The sequence below is a fragment of the Pseudochaenichthys georgianus genome, chromosome 19, assembly GCF_902827115.2.
Source record: "Pseudochaenichthys georgianus chromosome 19, fPseGeo1.2, whole genome shotgun sequence".
Lineage (NCBI taxonomy): Eukaryota > Metazoa > Chordata > Actinopteri > Perciformes > Channichthyidae > Pseudochaenichthys > Pseudochaenichthys georgianus.
Window position 1 is genome coordinate 13,617,851 of NC_047521.1, and position 26,782 is coordinate 13,644,632.

Sequence of the window (26,782 nt, forward strand, 5' to 3'; positions counted from 1 at the left end):
CTGGACTTTATTGTACAAAATGCTCTTTTCTAAATCTGTTTTCTTACTGCTGTTGGTCACATGTCAAAGCACTGTTAATGAAAGTGATGCATAAATAGCTACATATTTATTTATCCAGATTTCTTGTAACTTATTATTTTGAGATTTGTCATTAAAAGTCTGAAAAACCAACACTTTTACTCATTTAACTTGTTCATTTGCAATACATTGTGTTCTTATGTTGCTATAAAGCTGTGGGTAAGAGTGCACCAAACAAGAGTCACACGTTTGAAGTCATTTTAAAAACTCGTCCACATCGTCCTTTAATTTACAAAGATATCACAAACACTGTACATTTAGCTTTGATTACTGCTGTAAACTCTCTTAACGGTTATTAGGCTCCTCCAGGGATTGTTTTATATCGCAGCTTGAAGAAATGCATTGCAGTGGTAGGAAGTAGTTTTTTTAAATGTTGTAGTAGAAAAACAGTTTAAAACTATAATGTGATGACATCAGGTGGTATGTAATGTGCAGGTAAACCAGGATCTGGAGTTTGATACAAAAAGAAAGTGTACCCGCTGAATTCACCACATACATCTCTCCTGTATGTGGAAGTCACTTCCTGGGACACACTGATGAGAGTTATAGCCAAGGTGAGGTTGGAAACTCCCAGCATGCCGATGGTACCCGAGTCTCCCATCTGCGGACTCCGGTGTGACCTTCAACATCGAGACGAAAGGAAACCAAAGCAGTCTTTCTCCCTCTAAACATAAAAACACAGATGTTCACTTTTCATTTACCTTACTATTTAAATAGTGCCTTTTTTTGAGGAACTGTGTGATGTGAAGGCTGAAAGAACAAAACATAGGTTAACAGACAATCATTTTAACTAGTTTTATTGTAATATAAAACACAATTGTTGCAATTATTTTGCACTTTCTGTACTTTAAATATAGTGAACGTGAAGTATGCCATGAACAAATTGAACAGAAAGTAGACGTTGCTACAAAAGTATTATTAAAAGGTAATATAGTATGCCCTGAAATGTAATTTAATGAAAAAAATCAGGCACATTTATTCTCCAAGTATAGTATTCCAAAATAAGAAAATACACTTGGCAAGATTTCTTTATCTCCTACCAGTAATGTACAAGCCCTGTGAGCATTATGCTAATGTGTCACAAGTGGTTAGTTCAATGTGTGAAATCCCAGTGTCACCACTAGAGGGCAGACAGCTCCACCCTGACTAGCCCTCAGAGGGGGTTCGTTCAGAGGAACCTGTTGTCTCTAGTTTCTAACAATAGACAGCCTGTGCTGACAAAAAGGACTTTCAAAAACATTCCTTTAACCGGTAAGGCTATTGTTGGAGACTGCGTTTGTTTTTTCCTCTGCCAGGAAACAAGACGAGATAAGCAATAACAGAGGTGACAATGCCAGAGGATACAAAGCACGAATGAGAGTGGACAAACTGCTCCAGGACCCTAACGGACAACATTCAGACAACAAACAGTATCCAAAAGAACAGGAATTACATTCCAAGCTGTGACATCCTATGTCATACTATACTCTGACTTTTCTCTGACAGAAGATAACATTTTGGGTTTTTTCATTAAAAGAATCAGACAGTGTTTGTATTATTTAACACTAAAGAGCCTTTTCTGTTGTCTTCTAAATACGTTCTAAGTTCAACACAACCTTTAGCCTCAGGTTACAGATGCCAAACATCTGTTTGTTAGTGTCACCGTGCTGGTAAGTCCTTTCAACACTGACATGTAAAACAAAAGGCCTGAATGTGCTGATGCTAATCTGTGCTGTGTGAAAGATGATCTCTTTACAACTGTTTCATTTTGGCAGCGGATCACTCAAGATATTTTAGATTTCCTCGAATATGTGAATAGGTAGCATTCAGAGGCCGTCCGTTTACCGTCATTTCTCAGCCTGTGACGCTTCCTGTTCAGAGAAACTGACAGGAAAAACCTGATACTGCAGCTTTCCTTTTGGCCAGGCCTTGACTTTATGAAATGAATACGACTTCCTTTTCGAGTGAGAAGTTGCTCTTTTCATGTCTTCCTGCAGCTTTTATTTCCACAAAAAAAACACGTAAAAGTGTTAATTCTTGCGATGAACCCCCTGACTTCACCTCTCCAGGTCCAGACTCGAGGTAACTGAAACCACCCGTCAGATCCTCAGCATACCCGGTGCTGACTCACTTCTTGACAGGAGTGAATCAGCCCTCTCTGTCCCCCCCCCCATTCTCACTGTGGTGCTCTGGGCTGCTGGGAAGGCGAGGACGGGACCTGAGATTTTAGACGCGCCACAATGACTGCAGGCATTTCAGAGAAGCCACAGCCTGTCTTACTGTGGGCGTGTGCTTCTGTGCAGTCTGATCAAGGCTGAATGTTGTCTAGTAGGCAAAAAAATATCATTACAAAAAATGAAACCAATGCACAATGTAAAAAAAATATTTTAAAAGAGAAATTCTTATTTTCTGCAATTTAAGTGCACTTTTGACCAGTGGGTAGCCAGGAATTAGTGTGTGGGTGGGCCTGGAGAAATGTAGGTGGGCCAGGGGGAGACATATTAAGCGTGGGGGTCTGAGCTGAAACTTCATTAATGATTTTTAATGCACTAATAGAACATAAGCATAAATTAGCAGTGAAAACAAAAAACATAGGCACGGCGGCCTCAGAATGTGTGTAAAACTGACATCCACATAGGGATGGGTATCGTTAAGGCTTTAACGGTACTACTACTTTTATCGATAGTGCTTATGCTTATGCTCCAGGTTCAGTACCAACCACATCATAAAGTACGCGGACGATACAACAGTGGTGGGACTCATCAGGGACAACAACGAACAGGCCTACAGGGAGGAGGTGAAACATCTGACAGACTGGTGTAACACCAACAACCTGATCCTGAATGTCGATAAAACAAAAGAGATTATTGTCGACTTCAGGAACAAAAAGCACTGTCACCCACCACTCCACATCAACGGCACAGCAGTGAAGACTACAGACAGCACCAAGTTCCTGGGGTGCATATCACAAGCAGTCTGACCTGGTCCACTCACACTACATCACTATTTAAGAAGGCACAGCAGCGCCTACACTTCCTGCACAGCTCCCCCCTCCCATCCTCACCACGTTCTACAGAGGAACCACAGAGAGCGTGCTGACCAGCGGCATGTCCATCTGGTCGAGAGACTGCAACGCCAAAGACTGGAAGTCTCTGCAGAGAGTGGTCAGGACAGCAGAGAAGATCATCGGAGTTTCTCTCCCTCCCATCAGAGACACCGCGCAGAAACGCTGCCTGACAAAAGCCCAGAACATTTTTAAAGACCCCACTCATCCTCACCATGCTCTGTTCTCCCTGCTGCCCTCCGGCAAGAGGTTCCGCAGCATTAAGAGCAAAACAGCCAGATTCTGCAATAGCTTTTTCCCCCAAGCCATCAGACTGCTGAACAGCAAGTAGACCAGTAACATAAAGATTACATTATTATTTAAAGAGCACATATTTGTTATATAGTATGTCTATTTTATTTATATGTATAGTAAGTCTTCATATTTTAAATGCACACTTTATCTTTAATTTTATCAGCACCATGTCACTATTATTTATTCATATGTACAATTTTAGCAAGTTTTTATATTGTCCTGTTCCTGTAAGCCAGTACAACGAAATTTCGTTTTAATAGTACACTCTGTGTCTTGTTGAAATGACAATAAAGTATGTCTATGTCTATGTCTTATCGATCCGTCCTTTAACATTACTTTTATCGGTTATTTTGGAGAATAAAACAAGGTAAACTAACTAAACAAATTGTGAACAAAACTAACATTGCTTTTTATTTAAATTAAATACATAATATTTCACATCAAAAGAAACAACAATGTTTTAACAAATCGTATTAAATAACGTGATGACAGAACTGTAAACAGAATAGCTGAAACTTTAACAAAATAAATAACTCAGTTACCTCTAATCATTAACCCATGTTTGTATAATGTAGTTAACTCGGTGTGTTGCTGCTAGCAAACATAACACCTGACGTGGAAACGTTACTCGTGGATGGAGCTACAGAGCTACTAGAAAGACAGTCCAACCCGGTGCATTTCTCCGTCTGGATGTGGAGCACTTTTGCTAAATGTTTAGACACATTGCTCGTGTTACCGCCCTTAAATGCTAAACTCTTATTCCACTTTTGGTAACGAGTATTGTCCCCATCGACACGGCTATAGTTTAACCACACCTCGGAGCGCGTTCTCTCCGCCATCTCCTCCATGCGTGTGTGTTGCTGCATGTAGCAGCTGCGTGTGTGTAAACTGCCCGCCCCCTCGCACACAGACTGCTGTAAAGTTGGGCATTTTAACATGGGGGTCTATGGGAATTGCTCCTTTTTTCATCCATCCCCCTGTCGGCCACTAGATGAACTGCAGTTTGTGGCACTTCCTTCTGGGCTTCCCGGTTCTGCGCTATGAAGCGCTGATTGGCTGTGGGTGGGCCAGACGTGCATGTGGGTGGGCCCAGGCCCACCCGGGCCCACCCACAGCTACGCCGCTGCTTTTGACAGTGTGCTTTATTTGGGAAAGCAACATTTTCATTCTATAAAAAGGGATTTTTCTGTCCAAATAATTAATTTTAGTTCAATATTTTCTCTTCTTTTAGCTCTGGTTTGGTCTCTACCAACTGAGGGTAAATATCTGGCTCTTAAGCTGCTATATTCCCCACTTGGTTCATGAGCTAGTTTCTCACTTGTTTTAATTGTGCGGAGCAGGTAGTGTACAGTGTGTTTGTTGGGTATATTCAGTGAAAACAGCTGCCTGTTGAGTCTGGAGCATTGATGGAACACTGAAAGAATCTAAAACGCTTTATACTGTAGATCTGAGTGTAACTGCAGAGCAAGGTCACAACTCCCTGTACGTCATTTGATCAATTGTTTATTTAAAATAAATGATTTGCAAAACTTTTTTAAATGTCCAATAGGACTTTCTTTCCTCACTAAAATAAAATAGGCTGTTGCTTTAAGGGCACTTAAAGAGCACTAGCTCTGCCAAAGCCATATCCTTGGTCGCAACATTAAGGAAAAAGGTCATTTAGATCCTCCCAGAAATGTAATGGAGTCGTCCTTGGCCCACGCTGCACTCTTCTATCTAGTATTATGAAATTAGGCTAACATCTTTGTTTGTTAATCCTGCTAACAAACGGGAATAACCAATCAAACTAGAAGCAAATCCTTGATTGTTGAGGTATCATAGGTGAATGCTGTGTGTAGTGAGTGTGTACATGTGTGTGAGATCACCTGGTGGCGTCTCAGAAGAAGTTCTTGATGAGGGGAGTGACTAATTTCACCCACAACTTGACGTGACGGTCCGGCTGCTCGAACGTGGAGCTCGACACCTCGGTGGAGCGCTGATACAACCTCTCCTGCTCCTGAGAGGCACACAGCATAACACACAGTTCAACACATAAAATAACAGGTGTGCGTTCAGTGCAGAGTCACACAGTCATTCATCATCATCATCATCATTTCCTGCGGTTGACCCACCTCCTGCAGCTGGCTCTGCAGCGCCTTGTTCTCCGTCACTATGGCGATCTGGGCCTCCAGGTCACGGTGAACCGAGCGGTATCCGAAATTAGGGGAGCCAATTAGAGTGAGGCAAGGCCGGTCCTTCCCCTGGAGGTAATACCACAGACCTGTGAGGAGAGGAAGAGTGCAGCGAGCTTCAGAGAGACACTTCCAGCAGGGATCTCAGACCACAACTAAGAGGAAGCACATGCCGAAAAGCACAGATCCAAAACCCCAAAGCATGAGGGAGAGTGAGTGTACATCCTCGCCCCGGGGCTACGGCGCGATGAGTGTACGAGCCCTCCTCTCTCACGCTATATAACGCTGCGACCACAAGAAGAGCAGCGGAGCAGGGAGAGTGATGCGTTTTATTAGTTTCACCCAGCCAAACAAAACTAGTCTGGATGCTGAGCCCTGGATAATGCCACCTACACACTATGACTGTGTGGCACATTAGAATATTCTAATGTCTCATAATGGGGAGTGTTGAACTGAAGGAACCCCCGACAAATCTCTCTGTTGTCAGGGAGTCAAAAAACAGGCGAGAAGTGAAATGGGAACAGCTGCCAGACCTAGAATGGATGTCTGCAAGTAGCTAGTGCTACAAGTTGTTTGTCTGTGATTTGTAGCGGAGTAAAATCAAGGAAGAGGAAGAAAAGAATATGCAGAGAGAAAATGTATACGCTTGTCATAACGTAGGTAGCTGACTGCTTTTGTTGTGGCTTAACCAGATATAATATATATATGTGCAATGGCTTTAGGTCACTGCTGTCAATGCAAGTCAAGATGTCCACACTGCAGACAGGCCTCGATGGATGACCTGCTACTTCTCTTTTCATAATTCTCAGAAGCAAAGAACATCATTTACCTGCACCCTTTGTCTCAGTTTGTCTTGAAAAACTTCCTTGTTGACTTAAAATTACTAAAATAATCACACTGTGAAATATTCTCAGTTTCCTGCTTAAGTCTAAAAGAAAACGACTTCTTTTTGTAAGCGTATGTGCATATATGGCCCTGTCAGTACTATATATAAGATGAACTGTATGTCCCTTGATCTGTTTCTAATCATTGAGTATCACTACAAGCTCTGCTGCTGATCATGTGAGGATGTGACCATAATGCTAAATGCAGATTTAAATGTACAACTGAATCGAAGCGCTAGACGTGTGTGTGTGTTTCTGAAAATGAAAATAAATCTTTAGGCTTTTATAGAGGTTCAATTTGGCTCGGGGCATATTTTTAGACAACTTTTACTTTAATTAGTAGTTGAAAAAGTAATTATCATAAGATCATGACCGTTAGTCGTTGATACAGGGGTGTGTGTGTGTGTGTGTGTGTGTGTGTGTGTGTGTGTGTGTGTGTGTGTGTGTGTGTGCGTGTGTGCGTGTGTGCGTGTGTGCGTGCGTGCGTGCGTGCGTGCGTGATCCCACCTTTGGCGTGGAAGGTCCACTCTGGCCGGTGGTACTCGTGCAGGTGTATCCTCTCCTGCTGGCCCAGAGAACACACCTGGTTGTAGAACTGCCTGGCGATGTGCACGTAGGCCGCTGGGATGGCCCCGGCCACGCCCTTGGCTCCGAAGAAGCCGTTGACCTCGGGTGAGGCGGTGAGGATGTGGTACCCGGCGCCGGCCCCGAGCACCAGATGCATGTACGCCCGCGTCAGGTTGAAGTACCCCGACGTCAGGAACACGGTTGAGTTCGGCCCGGCGTCTTTCAGCAGGCGCTGGAGGGGAAATAACGACAAAATGGTTTTATTTCCAGAACTTATGAAGAATAAAACACTAGCTTTGACGTGAGACTGGTTATTAGTGTTTTATTGTCGCTTATTACATAAGGCTCATTATAGAAACACAATCTAGACTTGTCATATTTATCTTGACAATAAAAGTAATATGATGATATTTCCTTCTTCCTGTTGGCTCACGTCTGATTAATTGTGTCTTGATTGATTACTGTATTTAGAGGTGGAGTTCTGCTGGGTTCCGTTTGGGTGAGAGGTCAAAGCTTATCTGTATTAGAGATTAATAATACGTTTGTATAGTGTCAACCCATTTCATTTTTACATTTAAAGAATCTGGGGCATTTGTTTCCAAAAAAAAAACATGAAACCAAATTGATTAGTGTTTATTCTTATTTTTAAAAATGCCCAGGATTTTTTTTGTAAACGTATAAAATAGTTATGGACCCACTATTTAATGTATTTCATGGTGCATACTACCAACAGGTCATTTTCCTTCTCTCCTTATTTTCAATATGTTCTGCATCTGAGACCATTACCTTTTTAAGCAACAGTGGTCAACTCCTTCTTGTGGAAGGAAACAGCAAATGTTTAATCTTGTTATTTTAAGAAAGGCTGGTACTTCTCTTCTCTATCTGCACATCAGCCACATCACCACTGGTTGATTCAAAGCAACCAAAAGTGAACTACATATTGGAATAAATTCAGCCTGTTGCAACAAGTTCTTTCTTTTTTGTTAAACGGCAGATGAGACACTGTTGAATCAACTTTGTACAGAACAAGCCTCTGTTATTACATTACAGTTATCACTCCATCATTTTATTGTTCATTCCCAGAATAAGTGACTAATAAACCCGGAATAAGAGCTCAAACATGTATTCACTGTGTATTGGTACATGTCTCATTGTATTAGTCACATGTCCAAATTAAACCAATCAACCTCAAAATAAACTATTTGTAATTATATTGTACTGAATACAATAAAAATATTTAACAGTTTGGTCAGAGTTTATACATAAGCTTGAGCCCTTGCCTCTCACTTGGGCCGTCTTTGACTTTTTCAAGTTTTGATTTGACCTTGTTAATGCAAACAAGGCATGAATTCAAAAAGTTGTTTTTCCAATTTTTGAAGTTCAACCTCAGCTCCTGTAATAAGTCTATAATGGACTGTGAAGTGAACATACAGACACACCAGAAATGTCATATGCATTCTGTTATACGAGACCTTTAATTTGAAGCCCTGGCTTACAAGTTGTAGTTTTTACTAGTGGCTTCCTGCACAAAAACTGCAAATGCCAGAAAATCAATAATAGAAATATGACAATTGGCATGACATGTTCATAATTGAGACAAAATCCTGTTAGCATTCCGCATAAAGAGTGGCATTATTTATAACATGACGAACATCACACAAGAGACATTAAAAAAGATACAATTCTGAAAATGGTTGAATAGTGGGTGGTTATTATGTTGATTTAAACATTTAACTCTATGAAAGTGGACATCAATATTAGTATATATAGTTTTATGGTGGCTTTTGAGGCGGTCATATACATACTTGGTTAAAATGTGACCAATGACAGAAGGTCGCTGTGTGTGCGTGTGTGTGTCTGTGTGTGTTGAGCCTGACCTGTGTGACCTGCTCATCCACCTGGATCCCCAGAGGTTTCATCTGCACCAGAGGGAACACCCAGGTGTCCTCCCCCCCGTCGCTCAGCCCCCCGTCACTCAGCCCCTCGTCCTCAGAGTCCTCCGGCCGGTTCGTCAGCTGCTGCCTCATTTGGGCCGTGTTCACCACCTCCATGATACGCTTCCTCGCCGCTGTCGAGAAGTCTTGCCGGTTGCCTGCGGAGACAGAGCGTAAACAAAGCTGAGGAGGGTCACACTGATCTCTGGGTCACAGTAACCCAAGGGTGCTTGGGATTATTTACAGCCACTTAGGGGCATGAAGCAGAAAGGAGGATGTTGTTTGAAATGACAACACAACCTCAGCAAACGAGCTGGAAAATGCTTGTTTCTGATTGGCTGGCAAGTGACCATTAAAACTAGTAGACTAGATATCTTACAAAGGTTCTGGTACAAGTCTAAAATGTGTTTTCAGACAGAGAGCAAAGGAAATGTTTGACCTGCATGACGCCAAGAAGACCAACTGGAGTAGAACACTAACATCCTAACCATTCACAGATTACTCATTATCAAACCTTAGTGTTCTTCAGTTGCTCACCAACTGACTCAAACGTCCTCCGTTTTTTCAATACGTCAATGTTTTATCAGTTGTTAATGTTTTCACTAGATATTATGCGTGTCAGCTCCATATCGTCTTTCACCCACACTGTGACATCACAACTCTATTCCTGGTGTTCGTTACCACGGCGCTCAAGTCCTGTAGACATGATGTCATCCATCCCTCAAACTCACATCCTGGCAGTCTGCGCTCCAGTTACGGACACAGTACTGGAGTGTGAGTGTGAGTGTGAGTGTGAGTGTGAGTGTGAGTGTGAGTGTGAGTGTGAGTGTGAGTGTGAGTGTGTGTGTGTGTGTGTGTGTGTGTGTGTGTGTGTGTGTGTGTGTGTGTGTGTGTGTGTGTGTGTGTGTGTGTGTGTGTGTGTGTGTGTGTGTGTGTGTGTGTGTGTGTGTGTGTGTGTGTGTGTGGAAGATTCTGACAATTTCACATCCGGCTGCATGGCTAGCCAACCGCAATACCTCTCTCAATCATTCTCACTGTACAAACACACACTCTCACACACTGACCATCATCTATTTGCCTGTCTAAGCTTTCAGGCTCCATTAGCGTAATCCATCGGCTCCTCTTGCTGAAAACTGGGACACTGCCACCGTTACCGAGCATGAAGTGTCAAAACATGTTGGAGGGTAAACATGCGTCTGTGTGCTGTACTGTACTGTACTGTACACACACACACGCGCGCGCGTACGTACACACGTACACACAAGTCCTGTTTCTACCTTTGTACGGGTGCACCATGCCCTCCAGCATTGTGACCGAGTCGTCGGGCTGCAGCTGCAGAGAGACGTCGCCCACGGCCTCCACCAGGTCGGCGAAGAAGTCGGCGACCTCCCCGCAGTTCTCCAGCAGCACGTAGCGGTCCTGTCTGTTGGTGAAGTACGAGTCGCTCAGGTTGGCCCTGAAAGTGAGGGGAGGGACCTTTAATAAACCGGGGCAACACAACACAATAGACAAAAGAGGAAAAAAGGTTGTTTGGTAAAATGTCTTTCTATGAGTGTAAGACGGGTTCAGAAAAATACACGTAATCCTTTGGTCAAATGTTCCACACAGAGGTTGCGCTAGACTTTTTCGCTGTCCGTCATTTTGACTGACAGGATCATAAAACTTCTGTCAAAATCCAGAATTACCCGTCGGCCTTTACACAACTCTGACGGGGAGGGGGGGGGGGGGGGGACAGTTCACATGCGCCGTGTTATGCATGGCTGCTGCACCTCGCGGGAGCGTGCACAGCGTAAAGCCAAAACTTTGGCGCTATTCCGAGTTTGTTCTAATCTCTCAAAATTACAGACTGCTTTCAGATTTGTCCGTCATTGTTAAAAAAAATACGGAAAATATTCGGTTAACGTGACCTCTGGTTCCACACATTTTTTTAATTATTATTATTATATATTTATTTATTTATTTTAGTCATAATGCTATGTTTAGATTTCCTTTTTTATACATCCATTTGCATTTATTTTTTTGTTTAGGAAAGGTCCGTTGTATGAACCTGTGGCTTCTTGACCTCTCCTGATACACATACAAAAATGTCATTATCTGGATTTATACAGACTTCTATCTGTGCGGTCACATTTTGGATCACATTCTTGTACATTCTGTTTGAATTATTTGTATTATCTTTATTAGAATGTTGCACCTTTACAAGGCAAGGCAAGGCAATTTTATTTATATAGCACCTTTCAGCACGCGACAATTCAAAGTGCTTTACAAAATAAAAACAAAATACATTTAAGAATAAATACAGCATAAACACATTATTAAATGAAATAAATAAGCACAGCAGGTACAGAATACATGAATAAAAGGCATACTGCAGTGTGATTATGAACAGCTCAATTAAAAGCAGCGGCAAATAGATATGTTTTTAGTCTGGATTTGAAAATAGGAAGTGTTTCAGCGGACGTGCACGATTCAGGCAGTTTGTTCCAGATTATCGGGGCATAATAGCTAAACGCTGCTTTTCCATGTTTAGTTCTTATTCTTGGAACAGAGAGCAGGCCTGACCCAGAGGACCTGAGACTCCTGGATGGTTCATAGTTATGTAGGAGATAGTTTATATACCTCGGTCCTAAGCCATTTAGTGATTTAAAAACTAGCAATAGTATTTTAAAATCAATTATTTGGTCGACTGGAAGCCAGTGTAAAGACTTCAGAACCGGACTGATGTGATCCACTCTTTTAATGTTAGTGAGGACTCAAGCAGCAGCGTTCTGAATCAGCTGCAGCTTTCTGATGGATTTCTTTGTCAGCCCTGTGAATACACTATTGCAGTAGTCTACTGAAAATAAAAGCATGGACAAGTTTCAAGCAAATCCTGTTGCGACATTAGTTTTTTTAATCCTTGATATATTCTTGTATGCAGATGTAATAACTGTTGAAATGGGACTGTTAAAATTCAGGTCTGAGTCCATCACTACACCCAGATTTCTTGCTTTGTGAGTTACTGTGTAGTCTGCCGACTGAAGCTCTGCGATTACTTTTAATCGGTCCTTCTTTGCTCCAAAAACAATGATCTCAGTTTTTTGTTTGTTCAATTGGAGAAAGTTCTGAGTCATCCAGTCAGTGATGTGCTCAATGCACTTGCTCAGTGTTCTAAATCGGAGAGTAGTCTCCTGGTGTCGTTTTAAAATAAATCTGGGTGTCGTTTGCATAGATATGATAGCTTAGATCGCTGTTTTTAATAATTTGAGTCAGTGGTAACATATAGATATTAAAAAGAAAAGGTCCTAAGATGGAGCCTTGAGGAACCCCGCATGACATATTTGTCAGGGTGGATTTGTAATTGCCTATTGAGACAAAGTTTGTTCTGTCCTTTAAGTAGGAACTAAACCAGTTTAGAGCTGTTGCTGAAACTCCCACCTAGTTTTCTAGACGGTCTAGCAATATGTTGTGGTCAACAGTATCAAAGGCAGCACTGAGATCTAATAATACTAACACTGATATTCTGCCACTGTCTGTGTTTAAATGGATGTAATTTAAGACCTTAACAAGAGAAGTCTCAGTGCTGTGGTTTGGTCGAAAGCCCGACTGAAACACATCAAAACCGTCAGTTAAAAACATGAAATTACTCAACTGTTGAAAAACAACTTTTTCAATGAATTTGCTTAACAAGGGAAGGTTTGATATTGGCCTGTAATTATTCCTTACGGTTGCGTCTAGGTTATGCTTTTTTAGGAGTGGTTTAATTACTGCAGTTTTCAGGGGCTGTGGAATTACACCTGAGTGGAGAGACTTGTTTACTATGTGTAGTATATCTGAGGCCAAGCAATGAAAAACTGTTTTGAAAAATCCTGTACAAGAGAAGAGACTCAAAAGATGAGGACTCCACAGGACTAGTGTGAAATATACAGAATAATCCACCGACCCGCTGATGATGATGCTGTCGTCGAACAGGTAGACTTTGATGTGCTGGACCCCGATGGTCTCGTTGAAGCGCTGCGGGACAAGCAGCCGCAGCAGCCCCCTCAGGTCGGGGGTGTGGTACAGAGAGACCCTCATCTGAGAGGTGAAGCGCTGCAGCAGCGGCAGCAGCATGGTCCTGGAGTTGATCTGCCCTGCAGGGAAAACATGAGCACAGCAGGAGGATGAGCGCGGGGTGCTAACCAGAGAAAACACAAGAGATCTGATGAGTGAAAACAACCTCTAGAGCCGCGGGTGTAATCCAGCAGCACGGACACCTTGAGGTCGGAGGAGTCGCTGTTGTCCTGTGAGCGCTGCAGGGCGTCCTCCATGCAGTCCACCTTCACAGACACAGGGGAAGCATTGAAGAGACATCAGAACATGAGTTAAAGGGTAATGCACAGATTTAGCTGCAGACGTATAACACTGTTAAACTCACAATGGACAATTTAAAAGAAAGACATCAAAATCACTGCAGCAAAATATTGTCATTTTCAACTAACGACTTATTATTCTTGGTCAGAAATAGACAGCAAGACTTTGAATATACATGTTCAACCACCCCTTGCACAACGCGGGCTTAAGTAGCACTTAAGTGGGGGTCTCAAGTTCACTTCAAGACACTGGTACTTGCGTACCATGCTGCGAATGGATCTGGCCCTTCCTACATCCAGGACATGGTTAAACTGTACACCCCAGCGCCTGCTCTACGCTCTGCATCAGCCAAACGACTCGCTGCACCCTCGCTGCGAAGGGGACCCAAGTTCCCATCAGCAAAAACACGTGGATTTGCTATCCTGGCTCCAAAATGGTGGAATGAGCTCCCCATTGACATCAGGACGGCAGAAAGCCTGCACATCTTCCGGCGCAGACTGAAAACTCATCTCTTTTGACTCCACCTCGAGCGATAGAATTACTAACAAATAACTGCTAACAGAGCACTTATATACTAATAAAGGACTGGCTTATCTATAGCCAGTTGAGTAGCACTTGAAATGCTTGGCTCTATGAAGCCTGATGTACTTATATGATTCTGTTTTCTTCAAGGTTGTGTCTTCCTGGTCGAATGTACTTATTGTAAGTCGCTTTGGATAAAAGCGTCAGCTAAATGCAATGTAATGTAAAAGTAGGAGAAAAGTAATCAGCAACAATGTTAATGAATAAGCATTTTTAAGTAATTAGTCATGCAAAATACATGAAAATCTTAGTTTTCAACTTCTTAAATTTAGAGTATTGAATACTTTTCTTTTTGAAAATCATTGTAAATATAATATTATTGATATTAAGACATTTTATAATTTGTATTTAATTAAGTATGAAGCATAAATCAAGGTAACACACCTACTTTCACAATTGCCTTATGAATTGATGGATTGAGGACACTAGTGTTGCAGTCATTTCAAGTGCCTCGGCTCTCTAACTCCTCTCCTCTTGTTTACACTTCTCACTCCTTGCCATAGTGAATAAAATATCCCTTTTTTGTGCACAGATGCATTTCCTGTGTTGCTGCTATAACACCTGAATTTCCTACGGGAATCTATCTTATCGTATCGTATCAGTTGTTACCTTGAAATGAAGCCACGTTTTAGGGCTTAAAGTAAGTAAGATTGGACTGATATAAACGTGAAATTAAAGCAAGCTTCTGACTGAAGTTATTTCTTGAACAGTTCTTCCAGATAAGACCACTCAAAGAAACACACAACTCTTATCTGGTCTTCCTTGTTCTTCCCACACTTCCCAGTACTTGAGTATTTGTGAATGTTCCTAGGAGCAGTAGATTATCGATTACTATGGAGCAGACAGTTTATTAATCACTGGCACCCTTTTGAGAGCGAGCGTGGGGAAAACCATTAGTGCACAAGAGGAAATGCTCTTCAGAGGGCATCACTGGTAGCGAAGTATCTATTAGTGACGAGCTCGGCATTTGTTCCACACGTTTGACTAAATTGGGCATCTGGTGCCCAAATGCATTTTTTATACGTCACTCTCAGAACCTTGAGGCGATATATCCGACTGTTCTGTAGAAACAAAGGCCTTTGTTGGAGCCATTTATTTTTTAATACTATAACATGTTTTTCCTTGCTGTTTTTGTTTATATTACTTTTCAAATTATTTATTGAAATTATTTAAAGGTGGGGTAGGTAATTTTGGAGAAACCAGCTCGAGTGCGCTAGAATTTGAAAATACACAACAGGAACAAATCTGCCACTTCCTTACAGAGCCCCTCCTCCAACACACACAAACGAGCACATGACCTATGAGGACACGAGATAAGTTTGTGCACAGATGGAAGGCTGACAGGAAGGTAGGCCATCCAGTTATTTTAGCCGGGCCGGCTAAAATGATTGTGGTTGTGCTTTTTACAGTACTACGGCTTCCACATTTTTTTATGGATTTTTTGTCAAAGCACTTAAGATATTCAATGCTATCGGGATGTTAAGAGCATTCCATGGAATATAACAAAAAGTGTATATCGAGCCGGTTTCTCAAACTTACCTACCCCACCTTTAAGTTAAATTAGAGTAATTGTTCATGCTTTTATTTTGAAGGCAGTTTTGGGCACCTGGTGATAGGCATACCTTGGAGACAGGTGGTGGTGGTATTAGAGCACCAGTGTCAAAGGTCAAAAGGAGAAGTCATTGTTCTGCACAAAAGTATATTCTCGCTTGGAAAGTGTATTATTATTCCCTGTGTCAGATTTGCTTGTGCCTCAACGGCAGTTTTAGTTTGAGTTAAACTGTGGTTTCATTTCTTTATTTCTCCCCCACAGCCTTTATACAGCTTTCCTAAAGATATGCAGTCAACCTCCCCAGCTTTGCATATGGTGTGCTAAAGATAAAACACACTTTTCTTTAGAATTTCTGATTATTCTTGCCTGCGCTTAAAGTCAACACGCAGCAGCACAGGTGCGAGCTTCAATATCAGAGGAGTTCATTTTTTGCTGCGCCTGTGATTGGGTGTTGTGTTTGCTCACCTGCCGTTTGCATTCTCCAGGCTCAAACCACAGACTGACATTTCTGCTCTGAATGGAGTTAAGGTCATTGTGTCCAATTATAAGCAAACCTGAGCTCGGAAAACAAAAATCACATGGACTCACTCACTGTGCCTTATTGACTCCCTTTTTCGAGTGATCCATCATCCTGTGAGGCTACGGAGTTTGGCAGCATTCACAGCAGATTAAAAGGGTCTTAACTGTAATTAAACGTGTTTGACTTGTCTGTGTAATTCACCCTCTGATTCTCCAAACAGATAGAAAAAACAAACAGCTGAATGTGAGCGTCGGTCCAGACTGTGGTTTGTTCTGGGTTTATGTTGTTATGCGAGGCCTTCCAAGCATGAAGAACAGCGGGATATCACGTGCCAACTCTGGCCTTCTTATATCCATAAACCCTTGCAATTTAAGGGTCATTCCTTGTAGCTGGCTCTGAACAAACCACACTGTGCTTCTCCTGGAAGAAGACTCTGACTCACACTTTCTGGCATCACTGACCAGTTATTTGGCACACGCTTGTGTTTGGATGGCGTTCTTCTCACCTGCCAAAAACTCAAAAGTCTTTAAAGCGCCTCTAAACATGAATCACACACTCGCACACAAACGCTGATTTTCTCACCAGCTCCTGCTCCAGTTGACCCGTTCCCAGATACAGCGAGGCCATCACCACCCGCCTCTTCGCGGTCTTGATGCGCGCCTGAAGGGAAGAAAAACAAACGTCACAATGTACGTGGGTGTCAGGAATCTTGTAACAAATATCTGACAGTAAAACATGATTAATGGTCATACTAAAAAAGGTCATTTCCTGTATGTCACATGAACACGCTGTCAGTCTGTATGCACAGGTAAACTAACCACATCCGCTTCGGAGCCCCTAGCAACAAGCAAATAACAACAAAACTAAAAACCTTTAAAAAAAGAGCGAAAAATATCCATTTTTCTTTTTTTAAACATATTCCTACTAATCCCAGATGCACAGACCACTGCGCCACCCGTCCCAGTGAAGATCTACGAGTTATCAAAAGTAACCAGGATGTTGTTTATCTTAACTCCACGCCAAACAATTATGTTGATCATATTCTTTGATTAATCTCAAGACCTTGAAAATGACACGAGGAATGAGAATATATAAAAAAATGCGTATCTTATTTTTATAGCGCGTGATTTCTAGTTTTTCAGTTGAAGTCGACAAAAGAAAAAAAGTGTTCTTTGAGTATTTTAAATATCAGTCACTTTCTTTTTTACTTCGCTCAGTGCACTACATTTTGTATTGGCCGTCTCCTCACGTAGCATGTCATTATGATGCAGCAAATTATTTGGAAACAATTAAAGATGAACAAGGAAGTGAACAAAACATTCCGAATTCCCAGCCGTCATTGGTATGGGGAAATGTTCTTGGAAAATAGATGACATGTTTTTAAGATTCAAAGCCATACAAAATATACAGCTCTGGAAAATATTAAGACATCTCTGCAGCAATCAATTATTTATCTTTTATTCTATAAACTACGGACAACATTTCTCTTTGTTGGAATTCAACACTGGAATGGAATGGCTGCCATACATGTAGAGATTGAAATTTAAGAAACACTTTGAGTGGTCTCTTCCTTCTTTCCAGAGCTGTATAAGGGTATATGACGCAGGAACGTAAATATTAAAACATGAATAAAACCCTTGAACAATGTGTTAGCCCGAGGGAAGCTGCAGATTCCTGTTTCTTTGTTCCTGGAGCGGCTGAACGGACGAACGTTCGAGGAAACATAAAAGGATTCCTATGTGGTGACACACAGCAGGTGTGGGATTCAGTAATGATATAAAACTGTCGCCTCTCTCCTATGATTCACATTTAGTTTGCAGGATGATACATTTCCGATTTTTGTTTAAAGTTAGAAACACTTAAAGATTATTTTCTTCAAACTTGAAATAGAGTAAGACGAGAGAGTAAATCAAACCACAAAAAGATGTTGCTCCAGGGAGGACATTTCAATCTCTGGGAATGGAGCTTTTTATTCCAGTTCATCCAAGGTTGATTCAGGGACATGAGGCCTAGTTTACGATTAAGATTGCAAATAATGCTAATTAATGTCCGATGGTTTGTAATGATCTAATTAAAAAAAACGCCTTGTGAAACATCTCATAATATATGAGATTGTGCAGGTCTCCCTTGAAAAAGAGATCTACAGTGGGGCAAAAAAGTATTTAGTCAGCCACCAATTGTGCAAGTTCTCCCACTTAAAAAGATGAGAGGCCTGTAATTTTCATCCTAGGTACACTTCAATATGAGAGACAGAATGGGGGGAAAGAATCCAGGAAATCACATTGTAGGATTTTTAATGAATTAATTGGTAAATTCCTCGGTAAAATAAGTATTTGGTCACCGACAAACAAACAAGATTTCCGACTCTCACAGACCTGTAACTTCTTCTTTAAGAGCCTCCTCTGTCCTCCACTCGTTAACTGTATTAATGGCACCTGTTTGAACTCGTTATCAGTATAAAAGACACCTGTCCACAACCTCAAACAGTCACACTCCAAACTCCACTATGGCCAAGACCAAAGAGCTGTCAAAGGACACCAGAAACAAAATTGTAGACCTGCACCAGGCTGGGAAGACTGAATCTGCAATAGGTAAGCAGCTTGGAGTGAAGAAATCAACTGTGGGAGCAATTATTAGAAAATGGAAGACATACAAGACCACTGATAATCTCCCTCGATCTGGGGCTCCACGCAAGATCTCACCCCGTGGGGTCAAAATGATCACAAGAACGGTGAGCAAACATCCCAGAACCACACGGGGGGAGCTAGTCAATGACCTGCAGAGAGCTGGGACCAAAGTAACAAAGGCTACCATCCAGGGTAGGATTTTCACGGCGGCCATGACGGCCATGGCCGTCGTAGCCCCTCTGTCTGGCCGTTATGCCCCACAAATAATTGTACGTCCTACAGCCACCATGGCCTTTGGGCCCCTCACACTGTTAAAATCTCGAAGTTGCTTTAAAAGCGACAGAACAGTGTTTTCTGAACTGCATTATGCTGCGTTCACAACGGACGCGATGGCATGCGAATATTCTTATCGCTCTAACCGCTGGAGTTTCACCTCGGCTGTCAGCTGTGTTTACTCCTGTCATTCAAACAGAACGCGCTGGAGAGGGGGCGGGGCTTATTTCCATGTAAATACTGTGGTGGAAACCAACTACGACAAAATTAACCTATTTTACAGTGATTTAATTGTAATACACGTTTCAAAAGGATGCTGAAGTAACTACATACTGATACTGGTTAGTAAAAAGCATGAATTAATGCTTTGACAAGTCTGCAGACAAGACGGCAGGCGAAAAATCTTTTAAAATGCGTGTTTTCTGAATGGATCAATCAGGCTAAACTAACCTGCAGCTGCTCCGTCCACACTCACAACAACGTCCTAAAGACAGAATTAAAGCAACGATTGTATTCAGTTTCTGAACAGAGCTGTGAGGAGTTGATTAAAGAGACTCTATATACACACACACACACACACACACTTCACTGTGCACTGCTGAATGATTTATGTGCAGAGTTTGACCCTTGAAGGCTGTTTCTTCTGCTCTGAAATGGAATATATTTGCTACATATTAATAGAATTTTAGATTTTTTTTATTTGATTTGTGAATGGGAGAAGTAGTAGATGGAAAACATACCAAACACTAATTATTCAAAGTAGAGTATTTTATTTTATATACGGTAATACTAAGGATGCATAGGCCTATGATGATATAGTGTTTGACATTAAAAAAGTGATTTGTTTCCCATGTCATTCGTGTGTTTTTCTTATCAAAAAGTGAAGTTATTTATTTGTAAGCTCCAAATCCAAATGTTTCCCTCAACGGCCTTTGTGCCCTGGCATGTGGCCTTTGCGCCCTGAAAAAATGTGTGACACCAAAGGCCAAATGGCCTTGCCCCTAAAATGACGAAATTCCAAGCCTGCTACCATCAGTAACACACTACGCCGCCAGGGACTCAAATCCTGCAGTGCCAGACGTGTCCCCCTGCTTAAGCCAGTACATGTCCAGGCCCGTCTGAAGTTTGTTTGCTAGAGAGCATTTAGATAATCCAGAAGAGGATTGGGAGAATGTCATATGGTCAGATGAAACCAAAATAGAACTTTTTGGTAAAAACTCAACGAGACGTGTTTGGAGGAGAAAGAATGCTGAGTTGCATCCAAAGAACACCATACCTACTGTGAAACATGGGGGTGGAAACATCATGCTTTGGGGCTGTTTTTCTACAAAGGGACCAGGACGACTGATCCGTGTAAAGGAAAGAATGAATGGGGCCATGTATCGTGAGATTTTGAGTGACAACCTCCTTCCATCAGCAAGGGCATTGAAGATGAAATGTGGCTGGGTCTTTAAGCATGACAATGATCCCAAACACACCGCCCGGGCAACGAAGGATTTCAAGGTCCTGGAGTGGCCTAGCCAGTCTCCAGATCTCAACCCCATAGAAAATCTTTGGAGGGAGTTGAAAGTCCGTGTTGCCCAGCGACAGCCCCAAAACATCACTGCTCTAGAGGAGATCTGCATGGAGGAATGGGCCAAAATACCAGCAACAGTGTGTGAAAACCTTGTGAAGCCTTACAGAAAACATTTGACCTCTGTCATTGCCAACAAAGGGTATATAACAAAGTATTGAGATGAACTTTTGTTATTGACCAAATACTTATTTTCCACCATAATTTGCAAATAAATTCTTTAAAAATCAGACAATGTGATTTTCTGGATTTTTTTTTTTTTTTTCTCATTTTGTCTCTCATAGTTGAGGCATACCTAGGATGAAAATTACAGGCCTCATCTTTTTAAGTGGGAGAACTTGCACAATTGGTGGCTGATTAAATACTTTTTTGCCCCACTGTATATCTCAATGGGACCAATCTGGTTAAATAAAGGTTTGAAATGAAAATCACTGATCTAAATGGCCAAACACATCAATGGACACGATAGGCCATTTGTACAAACTGGTAAACATTATTTTTTCCCAGGGACAGTCCAGCCCTGGAAAATGTAAACTTCATATATTTGTTTTTATTGTTAATTTATCAAATCATCGTTGAATTTGTGTGAATTGCAGATTGTTGGAGACAGCGAAAGACTTTCAATCCCTGATTAATATTGAAACATGTTGACGTTTTTTTTTTATGTCCAAAAACAAGACCTACATGAACAAAGGAAGGTCTGTGGATTAGCATGGGTAACCCGTCATGATATATTAGGGGCGCCGCATGCTGAGTGCCATCTAGTGTCATCATATATGTTGATTTGTGTGAACTGTCCCTTTAAGTTTTCAAGTGGATTATATATTTAGCACCTATTAGTTGCATCGTTAAGGTGACCGGTCTTTTTAGAGCCGAACTATTAACTGCCAACTCGGCCGCTGCAGAGAAAACAATCAGCCGGGAAGAAAATACTTCCTCAAGCACACTCACATTCCTCAAGCACTTTCTCCCTTTGTTACGACACATGATGATATTGAACATCTGTGCAACATCAATACTGGTAGTAGTTCAGTTAAGCTCTGTTTTCATTGCTTTGCAGCTGAACCAAAATGGTAACTTCTTGGTATCACCGACCTTCATAGTCTGGTAGAACTGGTCAGGCGAGGTGAGGATGTGGATGTGGGTTCCCGGCACCCGAAAGGCAGGTACGTGCTCTGCCATCCATCGGAAGTGGCCGCAGAGTCCCTCTGTGCCCTGAGCTCCGGCGGACCCCGCGGGCCTGGAGACCCGTCGGGGGGCCGGGTCGGCTTCGGCCAGGAGGGGGGCCAGCAGCAGCACCGAGGACCTGCAGGGAACAAGGGGGAGGAGTTGATTTGCCAATATCTGGATTTTAAGTACCGTACAAGACATCGGAATAATTGGTGAGTACTTTTAAAGAGGACATATAAAAAAGTATTAGATCAAATATATGTATTCCCTCCCAAACAGATTTGACTATTTCTGAGTTTATTTATTCCCTTTTTAGATCTGCATGGAGATCCATCCTAAAGTGTGTTGCTTGAATAATTTCCTGCATGTTTAGATGATGCTCAGTAGTGCCATAAATCCCAGGAGAACAAGTCTCTGGTATTGTCTTTTTGTGCTGGAGCCAGCAGACTCTCAGGTGTCAGTCAGACTGAGTGTATGAAGAGTAAACTCTGTGACAAGATGTCTTCTAAGGTGAGCTGACACCTGGCAAAGGTACATTATGATCAAGTGCAATTGAATGAGAGCAACCAGTTTGACTTCTTGGTTAATGCCTTTTGTCAATAACACGTCACGAAAAAGGAAAAAACACATCTCTGTAACAACTTCCCACAGTTTGAGGATCAATAGTCTAAAACGCTAAATATTTTCAGCTAACTTTGATGAAATCACCAGTGTTGGCTTTTTTGCTGTAAAACTAAAAAGACTGAACACAAAGTATTTAAGATGCAGTCAATGCAGCAATGAATATTTTCATATTAAAACATTTTAGGCAACTTGAAACCCCCCCCTCTTTATTTCTCTTTTACTGTGCGTTTGTCTATAATTTATTTATTTTTGGTCTTTTTTTGTAAAAAGTTTTGAATTCAACTTTAAAATACGTTTGGATTTTCGTTCTCGGTGTCCTAAAATTCCCCGCCGAACACCACGTCCCTGTTGTCTCTGCCATACAATCTGCCTGACAATGCAACCACATTAAATAAAGACAGGGTGGGGTGTGAACCTCAGAGGCTGAATGTGTACTAAATGCCTTCATATTCATTTCATCCAGAACACACACACACACACACACACAGTGTACATTTTGGTTTGGATTTGACCCACAAAAACAACCTGGAAGAATGTGGAGGAAACAAAAGTCACATAAAAACAAAGATCACAGCTCTTCTTTCCAAAGCCACTCTGCTGAGCCAGAACTTCTTGGGCAAGGGGCTTTCCCCGATGTTTGGAATTTGAGTCCTATCTAAAATACGCATATCACTCTAGATGGCATTTAAATAAAAAACGATAGCGTGAGAGAACATCCTTGTGGCGATGACGCTGAACTTTCTGCATTTTTTTTACAGCGGTGCAAATTACTAACGTTATTACATTACATTGCATTTAGCTGACGCTTTTATCCAAAGCGACTTACAATAAGTGCATTCGACCAAGAAGATACAAACTTGAAGAAAACAGAATCATATAAGTACATCCGGTTTCATAGAGCAAAGACATTTCAAGTGCTACTCAACTGGCTATAGATAAGCCAGTCCTTTATTAGTATATAAGTGCTTTGTTAGCAATTCTATCGCTCCAAGTGGAGTCGAAAGAGAGGGGATCTATAAGGGGAACACATGGAACTAAGTAATAGTTATGGGCCCCTCAGCTGACGCCCGATCCTTTACAATTGTCTGTAAGTGGTAAAAGATAAGAGATAAGAAACACGCTTTGAAATTATGTTTCAGATTTTCATTTTAGGACCGTTTATAGTGATATAAAATCAATTCATACCTCAGAGACCACAGTGAAATAAAAAAAACTCTATAAAACTAATTCCAAAGGGATTTTAAATCATAGAAAAGGACGCAGATGTTTCAATTTCTTCATCAACATCCATACAAATACAGTTTGTTATTTAAGCAGGACATCTAAGAAATGTCATTGAATTGAAATGAAGTGAACTCCCTCATATTTAATGAGGTTAGAGGCAAAGTCAATGCATGACTGTTGTTAGTGCGATGAATAGAGGAGCTGTTTTTACTTTGGTTTGCGCCGAATCCCTTTTTGATGTGAATCATGTGATGGAAACAATGTTGTCGTCTGTCTTCCTCGTTTTGCTAAATTCCCTGATGGGAATCTCATTGTGTTTCAATAGATTTTACATCCGCATTTGATTCGGTTAGCAAACTGGAAAAGCCGGTCTTTGTCTCCTTTTTAAAGTCTTAACATTTACAACCAAGTAATCATTCATTATCTTAGCGCTATATGCATATTTAGAAAACACTTTTTATCATATGGCCATGAAACAGGAACATGAGGCGCCAACTACAAAACCATCGTCATGAATCTGCTGCAGCTATATCAGTTTTCTGCATTATCACAGTAAAAAAGTCAATGTGACCAGTGAGGCACAACCACGTGCTACAAAGACATTAAACACTAAGGACAATTACAGTGAGAGATAAATAGAAAGATAAATAATAAACAGGCTCCAACCTGTCTCCAGTCTAAGATTAGGACAAGATGTTTTAATAACTTGACATGTCACATCAGTGTTTCCCCTATATACAAATAGCGGCGGCTAAAAAAAATGTAAACTTTTTTTATTAAAATAATAATAAGTGGTGACCCTTTTTCATTTTTGATTGTTTGTCGATTTGTAGTATTTGTGTTACTGTATGTTCAATAAAGGTGTATTTTTGCAAAATCTTGAGACATTGCCACTAGGGATGCACGATATTGGTTTTTTGAAACCGATAACTTCCTGCTTCTCAAGACCGATACCGATAACCGATAATAATATAATGTACCTGTAGTTTTTGTACACCTGGTGGTAAAAAAAAGACTAGTAGTGAGCAAATGACATGAGCATTACTACTATGAACAAAACAAAGCCAAGAACAGTTTTGACTGTGCAGCTAGTTTTGGATTCGCCACTAGTTTAGCAGCGCAGGCGTCTTCGTACGCTGTTAACACACCATCGCCATAGTGATGGCGATGTTTCAGGTGACTAATCAGGTTGGAAGTATTATAGCTCGTTGCCTTTTTCCCTCCTCGTGGAACTTCTGCATTGCATTTGTTAATACAAATAGCAAGCGAACTATCTAACTCTGAAACTTTGAAATAGTCCCATACTACCGACGACATGTTTGTTTACTGTCCTGGCTTCACGGCCGCACACCATTTACGTCACAGCCAGGCATGAGTTAGGGAGCGCTGGATTTGTGAAAAACTCCCCTCTTCCTAAACCACTATACCACAGTACTGGCAAAACGGGAGGAGCCGAGTGAAAAACAAGCGCCCCTCATCCCAATCCACCCACACCGCAGTATTTATTTCTTTTTTTTTACCCAAAAAAAATATTGTATATATACTATTAATACTTTTATCGGGTTTATCGGGATGATGTCATAATTCCTAATGCACCACTAATTGCCACTGCATGTACTAGGCAGGGTAGATGTTTGGCATAGCGACATAGGGTTCGCCTAGGGCGCCAGATCTGGGGGAGGCGCTGCGCTGGTAGCTCTGGGAGGAGAAAAAACATTTTTTACCGTTGGTGCTCATCCTAATTTTCGGCCTTGATGTAACAACATTCATAATTAAGTAAAGGTAACACCCTTTTCACCCCGGTTACACTTTTCATTTGCCCTGTACGATGGGCGCTGTAAGTGATGAAAGTGGGGGATGTTGGCTTATCAGGCGCCCGCAACTCACAGCCAAAGTGCTGTGAGAGGCTCAGTGAGGTAAAGGACTCTCTGAGTGTTTAGATAGTTAATTTTAGTCTAAGTTATCTCAGTGAGTCTCAAACGTTTTGACCACAAATTATGTAAACACATATTTCCAAGGCACTCCTTTATAATTATAAGGATAAATAAAAACAGGTTTGAAATTATTCCAATGTAATACTATAGGACAGTAAACCAAAAATATTGTTTAAAATATCTATTTACTTTGATGAAATGTACAGTTATTTATCGTTTGTGTATTATTTATTTAAATGCATACAGTATTATATAATTCCCAATTTTTATATAATTTGTTTTTCAGCCTTATTTTATTAAAACTTCAAGAAAACCCCACTGTTGAACAGACTTTAAAATGAGTCATGTTTATAAAAATCTAAATAAATCATACAAAAATATTTGTGATGATTATAATTGCCATGACCGAGCAGCCCGTAGACGAGTAAAGTGGAGATTAACACCCCTAAATCACTAAATGATTTTAAATTCCATTAAATTAGATCCAACTGTGTGATGGTGATAGGATGTGTGCATTGTCTGATAATAGAGTGATAATATGAGACAGCAGCAGCATTATGCCCAGAGGTGTCATGCTGTTGGCTCCTGACTTTCTCTTTCTTTTAACACGGGTTTATCTTTCCTGGGACCCTTCTCAAATGCTGAATCCCCTCCTATTCCCCGTGTGGTTGCTTTATTCTCCCATCTATGTGAATGATGTGCTTCAGATGTCTTTCCTCTGACATGGTGGTGGAGAGGAGGTGGTGTGGATCTGTTTAGAAACATCTGGAAACTGCTGGACATCCTGCTGTTTCCATTCAATTCAAATAACATCAAACTTATTTAGCCGCAGGTAAGTTATGGTTAAGAGTGTTATTACTAGTATCACCTTAGTAACCATCGGCTGAAAAGCAAACCTGTGAAACCAGTGAAGTGTCAAGCGTCAGATTTCAGCTAAGGTAAAATGGCAGTTACATAACAAACACACAGAAGAACACTATGTACACACATTTGGTTACTTTAGCTAAAGGTTAGCTTATTTTGGAAGGTGCATTACATAGTGGAAATTAACTAAATCTGATTTAACGTTTACGATAGTTTCACCCCGAATACGTTTTAAGTTGGTGGTTATAGATTTTTGAATGAACACAATCACCCAATAGAGCATCATTGGTCCGATAATAGACGCATTAGCAGTAACAACATTAGCAAAGCATGTTTAACTTTGCAGGATGGAAAGCTTTAAGCGTATTTGCATCCTGGTGTCAGTGTCTCTGTGAACCAGCCGGGTCTCTTACCCTCCTCTTCTGTCTCTTGCGCGGAAGATCCGGTCAGATATTCGGGTAAAAACCCCTGCGATGGCCGGTGGGTACACGGAGTACACCAGCCTCCTCCAGGACATGGGAGCCGCCATTGCTGCA

General features: G+C 41.3%; 1 protein-coding gene across 1 annotated transcript; it reads right to left on the bottom strand.

Moving 5' to 3' along the window:
- Positions 1 to 273: 273 nt before the first annotated feature.
- On the bottom strand, positions 274 to 26,782 carry LOC117464858 (CDP-diacylglycerol--glycerol-3-phosphate 3-phosphatidyltransferase, mitochondrial). The gene is made up of 11 exons (XM_034107581.2): positions 26,660 to 26,782; positions 21,526 to 21,736; positions 16,540 to 16,617; positions 13,170 to 13,269; positions 12,894 to 13,083; positions 10,249 to 10,427; positions 8,915 to 9,129; positions 6,978 to 7,269; positions 5,527 to 5,675; positions 5,281 to 5,411; positions 274 to 742 (listed from the first exon to the last, which is right to left on the bottom strand). Exons 1-10 carry the CDS (start codon positions 26,773 to 26,775, stop codon positions 5,292 to 5,294), a joined length of 1,650 nt encoding a protein of 549 aa, XP_033963472.1. The 5' UTR covers positions 26,776 to 26,782; the 3' UTR covers positions 274 to 742; positions 5,281 to 5,291.

Excerpts from the sequence above, each read along its gene's own strand:
- LOC117464858 (XM_034107581.2), bottom strand. The coding sequence starts at position 26,775 with ATGGCGGCTCCCATGTCCTGGAGGAGGCTGGTGTACTCCGTGTACCCA. Across the intron at positions 13,084-13,169 it reads TTACACCCGCGGCTCTAGAG|GGCAGATCAACTCCAGGACC; the intron begins GTTGTTTTCACT and ends TTTTCCCTGCAG. Across the intron at positions 5,676-6,977 it reads GTGGACCTTCCACGCCAAAG|GTCTGTGGTATTACCTCCAG; the intron begins GTGGGATCACGC and ends CTCTCCTCACAG.